Raw genomic sequence first — 9,844 nt, 5'->3', positions numbered from 1 at the left:
GATCAAGTGGACCTTAGTCTTTAATGACATCCTGAAGCTTCCCCCCCACCCTCCTCTGTCGTATTTCTAATAAGAAGCGAATCATCTTTTTTTTAATTTCCATTCATTTACTGTTGCACTAGATTAAATATTTAAATATATGATAAGGATTTACAATAGCACATAAGATAATTTGAATTTATAGCACCTTAAAGAAACTAAGTTCTGTTAAAATCAAGTAGAGGGAAAAAAATATAAAAACAGGTATTTTGCTGTGGCCTTAGCTCATCTTGGTATGTTTTCCACCTGTTCAGAAGTAATTTCTTCTAGATCTTTGCCCCTTCACCACTGCCCTGGCACTGGAAAACACCAGTTTAGTAAGAGATCTCCTTGACTCACAAGTCCCATGACTTTCCCTTTTCTCATAATACATTGTCATTTTAGTAGCTTAACTGTATGAGTTGTCAATAATTGGTATTTTAAATAAATTGCACCAGAGAAATCTAAAACAACAACAAATGATATTGCATATCAAGAACTCTTCGCTAACACTTCAAGATGACAAAAGGATGTTTTATTTAGGTGCAAGTACAGCCAAATACATAAAATAAAAAGACAAATATTACTGAACAAATGAAATGCAAATATTAGAAACTCAAAGTACTCCCCCCCCAAAAAAAAGGGTCAGGTGCTAACTAAGGTGCTAAAGAAGCCTGTAGAATCAAGAGGGGTTTTAATGAGAAGCTAATTAGAAATACCACTCTGAAATCTTCTCAAGGATTATAAGCAGAATCTCTGATTCATACAATGTGCAGGATACACAAAGTCCACCCTCAGCAAGGGCAGGTCAAAAGACTAAACAGCAGTCTCACCAACATTAGAAGCACTCTTGAGGCGGCACTACCACAAAGAATTCCCTAGTAACAATGCAGAGAGTCTAAAATAACTACTATTGCCCTAATCTCAGACTCCAGACAGACAGTCTTGTCATTGCTATTTTCCCCAGGAGTCATAATTAAAAGAATTTTTGAGGCGATAAGATTGGACTCCTGGGTGACTGACAGAGGTCAAAAACCCTGCCTATGGGCTTTTAAAGTCTTGATGACTTTTTGCTGCTAAAACAGAAGAAATAAACCTCAAAGACTACCACCAAGATTTTTCTTTGTAATTTCTGGTATGGTAGCAGATAGTCTGAATCTCTGCAAAATCCTGGTTACTGTTAAAAGAACAGAATTAAGAGGTAGGAAAAGGAGAAGAGAAGGAAAGATTGCCGGGAATAATGAGAAAAACTAAACCAAACCACTGTTAGTGCTTGAAGCTAAACTTGTGCTCACAGCAAATAAGGACTATCAGAAGTGTAATTAGGGCACCTAGCCTGGGGCAAGGGACAGAAAAATGGGAAAAGCAGGGCTTTCAAGCAGGTGTTAACAGTCAAAGTAATCAAGATAGTAGAAAGGATTCAACAAGGCAAGATGAGATATGAGAATTCCAATAGGATACCAATTACTAAAGGCTATTCAGAAATTAATAGACTAGGAGGAATAAGCAATAGGAGACTGAAGTCTGCCATACCTAATTAGCAACTTAAAGGTAATTTAGAGTATGGCAATTTAATACCTGGCAAATAAATATCTATGACCTTGGGGAAAGAATTTAAAACTAAACAGCAGTATATATAGAGCAAAACCTCAATGTGGCAATATCCAAACAAAGAGTCTGCAACCAAGGGGTGATGACGAGGAGGATGGATGGGAGGGCGCCAGGGACAAGCAAGCATTGTGTCTGTGGCATCCTTAGTCACGTCTGTGCTTCAGGGGCATGGCAGCAGCCTGCAGGTCTGTGGAATTCAACTGCAGACTGGCGGCAACTCTGACTACTAGTGGATCATCTTGTTCATCCCACAGCTCAGCTCATCGTGGGTTATTGGTGGTTAATCCAAACCCTATTTTTCACTGAGTCAATTAAAAATCATGGTAATCTGATAGGCCAAAGCAGAAGTGTCACAAACAGTTCCCAGGACAGTATTCTTCACAGAACCACAGTCATCTCTTTTACCTAAGTCAATTAAAGCTATACACCTCTGTTAAATGTGTTACTAGGGGGCTTCCTTATATTAATTGTTGTTATTGTTAGGTGCCATCAAGTATAACTCACTGTGACCCTATGAACAAAAGATCTGAATCCTCTCCTTTTCTGTGCCATCCACACACTCTGTGACACACTAGGGCCTCCTGTGCCAATCAACCTTGTCAAGGGTCTTCCTCTCCTTCACCAACTCTCCACCCTTCTAAAACATCATGTCCCTCTCCAAGGAATAGTCCCTCCTAGCAACATGCCCAAAGTATGTGAGGTGAAGCCTCATCATTCTTGCCTCTAAAAAGCACTCTGGCATTAACTTCTCCAAGACTTATCTGCTTGTTCTTTTGGCCATCCATGGGATGTTGAGTACTTTTCTACATCACAGTTCAAAGGCATCAATTCTTCTGTTATCCTTTTTCATTGTTCAGTTCTCAAATGCATAGCAAGTGACTGGAAAGACTGAATCAGACACACCTTAGTTCTCAAACTGACATCATTTCATTACTCAATATTTTTGAGGTCTCTAACTGCAGATATTCCCAATACAATGTGTCTCCTTATTTTCTGACTGCTGTGGATCCAAGGAAGATGAAGTTGTTGACAGACTGAATCTCTATTCCAAACATGATGTTAACTATCGGTTAACAGTGGTGAGAATCTTTGTTTTCTTGACACTGAGATGCAATCCATACTGAAGGCTGCATTCCTTAATCTACAACAAGTGCTTCAAACGCTCCTCACTTTCACCAAGCATGGTTGTATCATCTGCATAATGCTAATACTAATGTGTCTCTCTCTGATCCTGATGCCACATTACTTTTCATAGAGTCCAGCTTCTCAAGTAATTTGCTCAGCATACAGACTGAATAGGTATGGAGAGAGAACACAACCCTGACAGACTCCCTTTTTAATTTTAAACCATGCAATGTTTCCCTAGTTTGTTTGCACAATAGCCTCCTGGTCCAGGTCTTGCATGAACAAAAGTGCTCTGGGACTCCCGTTCTTCTCAATGTCAGCCACCTCCTGTTATTATCCACACAGTCAACTGAAATTTGTGCTTTTTATGTTTATGGTTGTTCTTACGTGCCATGGAGTTGCTTGTGACTCACAGTGACCCTACGTACAACAGCTCTGAACCCTGCTCTATACTGAGCCAACCTCATCGTCTCTTGACAATTAAACCACAAGAGCTCATGTACTGATTATAGAACACATAATTATCCTTATTAAATATGCATGTGTTTATCATCCCAGAAGATGTTATGATTGTTAAGAAGAATGTTCAATGGAGAGTTGGAAAGTCAGGATTGAAACAAGATGTAAAGGTAAATAAATGTAAAGTGGAAAAATATGTTTTAAACACTTTAAAAAATTCTTATCACTCTTCTTACATACTCACCATCTCTAACTGTTGGATCTGACAGACAAGTGGTCAGATACCCACCTAGGTGGCAATTCTGCCTTTGTGTGCTGTAGATTTTCCTTACAGTTGTGGAAAGAAAAAAATAGGGGGTTCTCAGCCTTTGCAGCAGCTGGCAGCAAAAACAAAACCAAAACCCTACACTGATGCCAATGAGGCACACAGGCCACACCTTCACTTAAGGTAGAGGTCAAAGGTATCCACAGGTATGACATGGCGAGAATGACTATTAAATCCCACAGGGTACCAAGTCACTTTATCTTATCCCTTATCTTCTATGGAAATTATTTTTGTAATAGGTGGCAAAAAAAATTTTTTTCCATGGTTTTAAAAAAAGTTTGGTTCAAATTAAGTCATGCTTTATCCCCTTCAGGTCAAGTGTATGGACTTAAAAGGGCATAAAGAGCAGTTGGAAGTAGACGTCCCACTGCACGGGCTGTCTACTGGCAGCAGAGAAAAGATGAGAACAAGTCCCAGGCAGAAAACCAAAGTAAGTAAGTAGGGTGAAGACAAAGTACGAAAACACTCAAAGTCCGGAAAAAAGGAAGTGGCTCGTTAGCTCTTGCTATAGGAAGCAGGTGGGTACTATTTCTGAAAGCCAGTATGTATTAGTATACATACGTTTTGCAAATTTTGTGACTTGAACTCCATTGCTTCATCATCACAAATGTGGCCTAGTGGGTAAGGAGTTGGGACTGCTAACCAAATATAAATGATTAGAATCCACCAAGCTGCCTAGAGGGAGAGAGAGATGGACCATCTCCTCCTGTGTGATTTACAGTCTATGAAAACACTCTAGAGGCTTAAGCTATTTGGTTCCAATTTTATGGCACACAACAACTAAAAAAAATAATAAGTATGAGCTTTTCCGTTACAATTACATTTACCTTTAATGACTGAAGTATCAAAATATGCATTATAGGTGTGGTTAGGATAATACTTAATCTACAATTTTTAATGAGGTAAACTGAGTGACAAGGCTGAGAGCATATCTCTGAAAGAGCCAGAGAATAACACAGCCCCTCACCGCCCAGAGCAGAAAGTAGATCAGGAGCCCTTAGCCCAGCCGTGTGGTGCCTCTAGAGCCTGAACAACAGAGGTTTATTTGTTGTCAACCCAGAGCTATGGTACCAACAATGGGGGTTAATTAGGGAAGGAAGGAAGAGCGTGGGGGAGGCAAAGAATATCACCCCAAGTAAGTCCCAAGTTTTAGCCCAAGTTCTAAGGCACAATTCCTCAGGTACTACAGTCTTGATTTTAACTTAGAAAGCAGCCTTTTCCTTCCTATATCGAAGGCAAGAAAAACAAAATCCAACTGTGGCCAGTACAAATGCAAGAAGCCTCTGGCCACCATTTGTCCACAACAATGCTACAGTTTCTCCACCATCAGGGTCTCACCACCACAAGCCTTGTTCACTTCAAGTCTTTCCTGCCTCAAGTCTTTCTGTTTACAGATGTGGGAAGCACTCTTCGAATTATCCTTAACCCCACAGCTGATTTGCAAGACCATAAGACTGCAGTTAAGGAAGCTTAGTACCAGAGGAGGCTTAAAGGTTAAAAAAAAACCCCAACTTTTCGGTTAACATCACAGTGGTTTACACATCATAAATATACTCTATAAAACATTGGTGGGAGGTTTAATGTTTAATCAGACTAGCTTTAGAAAGCTTTTCTGTCTCCAAGATACAAAATAAATAGGTCTTGTGTAAACGAAATTCTACTCACCAAAATGTGTAAAGACACTAAAAGTTTTCCCCCAAATTAAGCCTGTTGTTGTTGTTATGTGCTGTCGAGTCATTTGCGACTCATAGTGACCCTATGTACAACAGCCCTAAACCCTGCTCTATCCTGTGCCAATCTCATTGCCTCTGACACACCCATCTCGATTACCCCAGTCACTGAATCAATCCACCTCATAGAGGGCCTTCCCCTCCTGCGTTGTCCCTGTCCCTCCACTCTACCCAGCATGATGTCCCTCTCTAAAGACCTGTCTCTCCTTACAACATGTCCAAAGTATGTCAGGCGAAGCCCCAGAATCCTTGCCTCCAAGGAGCAGCCTGGTTTAACCCTAAGATGAATCTGCTTGTTTTCTTGGCAGTCCAGGGTACATTCAATACTGTTCTCCAGCACCACAGCTCAAAGGCGTCGATTCTCCTTCTATCCTCCCTAGTCATTGTCCAACTCTCTGATGCCTAACAAGTGATTGCAAAAACCATGGCCTGTATCAGGCACACCTTAGTCTCCTAGCATTTTCATTAAATATGGATAAGAAAAACTTCCATCATAAGCTTCAAGACCCTAAGGGGAAGATCTTTTTTAACTGAACAAGAAAACTTACCATACACTTGACTTCTTTTTTTTACACTTGACTTCTAAAGGGACTGAGTGAGTTGTTAGCAAGAGAACAATCTGAGCTTCACACCAACTTTGCTAAATCAAACACAAATTAACAATGATGAAGATGGTAAGGAGGGTGAACAATTCCCTATATCCTTTATCAACCTGTGTGACTTATATATCTCTAATTAGATTACAAAACTAAGCATTACTGCCTACTGCACCTGTTATAAGTATCCTAAAAATTAGCTGAATCATAAATTCTATGACTATTTTAGTACTTTGCTTTATTTCAATTTCATCATAAAAATCAAACTGTCAAAGCAGGTCTTCCTTACTCTCTGATCCTTTTATCTTATATTAAATGCAAAGATTTCTCAAATATGCTTTAACTATCCTATGACTTATTTTCATTTAAGAAATGTGAACTTGTTGGGGGTTTTTTCCTCACCAACTATCACCGTAAATAATGGAAAAGAAGTGATTCTTTACTGATTGACTGCAAAGCATAATTCTATATTCACTAATTATTAGGTTCATTAGTTTAACTCACCAAAAACAACTGTGAAGTTAAAAGATAGCATTTTGTATTATTGAGAAGAGAAACACACACAAAAAAATAAACTGCCTTATTCAAAGGATACCTGGAAAGGGCAGTGTCGTAATTCAAAGAAGTTTTAAAGAAAGATCTTCTAGTAGGGCCACATTCACACTTTCTACACTGCCCAAGTTTATGTTTGTTTCCTTTACATACAACATTTTAATATGTAACAAAAATTTATTCATAAGCATCATATTCGGGTCCATAGATCTTTTTACTCCTCTTTTAATTTTCATATCTGACTCAATAAAGCTACAATGTAAGGTAGGAGTCTTTCCTTGTAGTATACAGTTCCACAAATGAGGTACAGGGTTCCTGGTGATACTTTTAGTTAACCTTTCCTCTAAACCTTCAGCTTATTTTAAAGTGAAATGAAACATTTAAGACTACTTGCAAAAGAATGCAGAATCCTAGATTTTAATGTGTTTTTTTGGTTCCTCACCAACTCTTTTACAGTTGTTTTTACCATAGCTGGATTGCCAACATTTTCTGAAAATAAAATTTTATTTTAACAAATGTTTACAAGAAAGCAAGATTTTTATTCATTCATTGTTGCACAGGACAGATTTTTCAGTAAGATATTTTTTGTGTTCAAATTTTATTAGTTTCAAAATAATTATCTGTGCAATCATAATTAAGTACAATGAATAAAACTGGTTTGTAAAAATGATAAATACAAGAAAATCAGTAGACAATTATAAATATAATTAACAGCTATTATAACTAGAGCTTTAATCAAATAATTTGCTTTACCTGTTCTATAAAGGCCTTTTGAAAATGCCCATCATTTTCCCCCCACAGGGTGCTATTAACTACTGAATTATAGTGTTAATATAGGGCAAGCCATTTGATTGCTCCTAGATGAGTTGCTTTGAGAAAATATGCAATCAGGGGCCTCTCCAGAATGCTAATGAACAATGATGTCAGACTAGAGACTAAGGTTTACCCGATCCAGGTCTTTCAAGTTACTTGCTATGCACCAGAGAACTGGACTAATACTAGGACAAACAGAAGAAGAATCAATGCCTTTCAATTGGTGTGCTGCAGAGTACTGAACATACCATGGTCTGTCAAGAGAACAAACATGCCTGCTCGAGAGAGCTGGGATGCTCCTTAGAGGTAAGGACTTTGAAACTCTGTCTCAGTCTTCAGGCAGATTGTCAGGAAGGACCAGTCCTTCAAGAAAAACACTAAGTTCAGAAGGGTAGAGGGTTAGCTAGTTTATGAGAAGAAGACGACCCTGGATGAGATGGATTGACAGTGACTGTGGCAATGGGATAGTGTCAAGAGATGGAAAGGTTGGCTCAGGGTAGGGCAAGGTTTAGAGCCACTGTACACAGTGTCACTATGAGCTGTATTTAACTCAACAGCATCTTAACATTAACAATTTACACTAACTTACATTCAACTGTTGTTTTAGAGTACATCTGGGTATGTTTACGGGTTATCTTGGTGCATACTGGTATTAACTTTACTCTTTCCTTACAGGAACAGAAAGGCCTTACTAATTGCATGAGATTGTAAAAAATGTCTATTTCATTTCATGTACCTTGGGGATGTTGTAGGGAAGAACAGTCTTTGCAAAAAGGCATCAAGTTGGGAAAGGTACAGGGTGAACACAAGAGAGCATGAACCTAAGAGGATGGATTGACACAGCGAGTAACAATGAACTGAAGCAAGGTCTTCCTCCGATCCTGATGTCACTTTCTTCTACACAGAGACCAGCTTCTCAAATAATCTGATCAGTGTACAGATTGAATATGTATGGACAAAGGATAAAATTCCTTTCTTAATTTTAAAGCATGTAGTGTTCCCTACTCCGTTTGCACAACAGTGTCTTGATCTAGTTAAAGTTTCATATGAGTGTTCCAGGATTCCCAATCTTCTCAATACTGGCCATAATTTGTTACAATTCACAGTCAATAAAATGTCTTTGCATAGTCAATAAAGCAGACAGACATTTGCTTTCAGCCAGGATGATATCCCTGGTGCCATAGCCTCTTTGAAACCTGGCCTGAACTTCTGACAGCTCTCTATGTACTTTTCTAGTTGCTTCTGAATGACTTTCTGCAATATTTTCCTTGTATGTGGTATTAATAATATATTCATCACAAACAGTCAATCATCTCTCTGAGGGTCATCTTCTCTTTGAATGACCAGTTTAGTGTAAGTTTCATCATCTGTGCATCTCTTAGGAACACTGTGTTATCACTTACTCAAAGACTGATTTGTCCCTGGTATATTTCTGACAACCGTAATTCAAATGCATCATTTCTCTGGTCTTCCTTATTCATTTTCCAACCATTAGAGAGATACTAAGTAACTGAAAATATCCTGGCGTGAATCAGGCACACTTGTCTTTAAACTGATGTCCCTGCCTTTTAGTACTTGGAGAGGTCAAAAACAGAGTTTCCCCAATTCGCTATCTTTTAATTTCTTGACTGCTGCTGCCATGAGTGTTGATTCTGGATTTAAGCAAATGGAAGTTGCTGATAATTTCATCAATTTGCCCATCTATCCTAACACTACCTACTGGTCTAGGGAGTGTCTTTCAATCAGGATAACTTTTTAAAAAAATTTTATTATTTTTGTGTGCATGTACCGTCAAATCAGATTTGACTGGTACAGGAGGAGATTGTCTCTCCTTTCCTGGCAGAGCATCTGGTGAATTCGAACCATACGCCTCTGGGATTGTATAGTTGCAGCTCCTTGCCACTAGGTCACCAGAGCTCCCCTTCAATCAGGATAACTTCTAATCCTTAGGTTCTTTTACTGCTTTCAAATTTCACAGTCCTTGACTAAGGTTTATCTTCAATTAGTTTTCTCTTATCTTGCAAAAAATTAGTAACACAACTTTTGTTTAACCAACATCACCAGTTTGAAGTTGCAAGGAGTATTTTTTCCTTTGGCTGCTAAAATTTTAGGTGGAATATTAAAAACAAAGTATAAAAAAAGCTAAGTATACAAGATTTTAAAATCATTTATTATTATAATTATTATTAATTTTTGTTCCACAATCAGTACCTAGCCTAGTTTTCACCGCTGATATTGAGCTTCAACAGCTAGATGTTGATTGTGGAACAGACCACCAACTACTCATATGAAAGTTCAAGCTGAAGTTGAAGAAAATGAAACCAAATTCACAGAAACCAAAATTTGACCTTAACTCTATTCCACTCAAATTTCAAAACCATATCAGGACCAGGTTTGAGGCCTTGAACACCAAAGAGAGAAGACCAAAAGAGCTGTGGGAGGATATCAAGAATAGTATGAAGAATGCAAAAGGTCATTAGAAAGGCAGGAAGAAAAGATCAACATGGATGTCAGGTGAGACTCTGAATATTGCACAACAGGGCTGAGAAGCCGAAGCAAAGGGAAGAAATCAAGAAATTAAGGAGCTAAACAGAAGATTTCAAAGGGCAGCTTGA

At 38.4% G+C, this 9,844-nt stretch overlaps 1 protein-coding gene across 1 annotated transcript in view; it reads right to left on the bottom strand.

The window, feature by feature from the left end:
* The window catches only part of CECR2 (cat eye syndrome chromosome region, candidate 2), a 199,348-nt gene that overhangs the window by 24,316 nt on the left and 165,188 nt on the right, over positions 1-9,844 (bottom strand). Inside the window, exon 9 of the mRNA XM_006891382.1 lies at positions 3,468-3,540. Within this exon, the coding sequence (XP_006891444.1) occupies positions 3,468-3,540 (73 nt within the window). The remainder of the gene's footprint in view (positions 1-3,467; positions 3,541-9,844) is intronic.

This window comes from Elephantulus edwardii, unplaced genomic scaffold, assembly GCF_000299155.1.
Source record: "Elephantulus edwardii isolate Elephantulus edwardi_28Jun2011 unplaced genomic scaffold, EleEdw1.0 scaffold00096, whole genome shotgun sequence".
In the NCBI taxonomy this organism is placed as follows: Eukaryota; Metazoa; Chordata; class Mammalia; order Macroscelidea; family Macroscelididae; genus Elephantulus; species Elephantulus edwardii.
The sequence above is the reverse complement of the archived record's forward strand: the minus strand, read 5'-3'. Positions and strand labels throughout refer to the sequence as shown.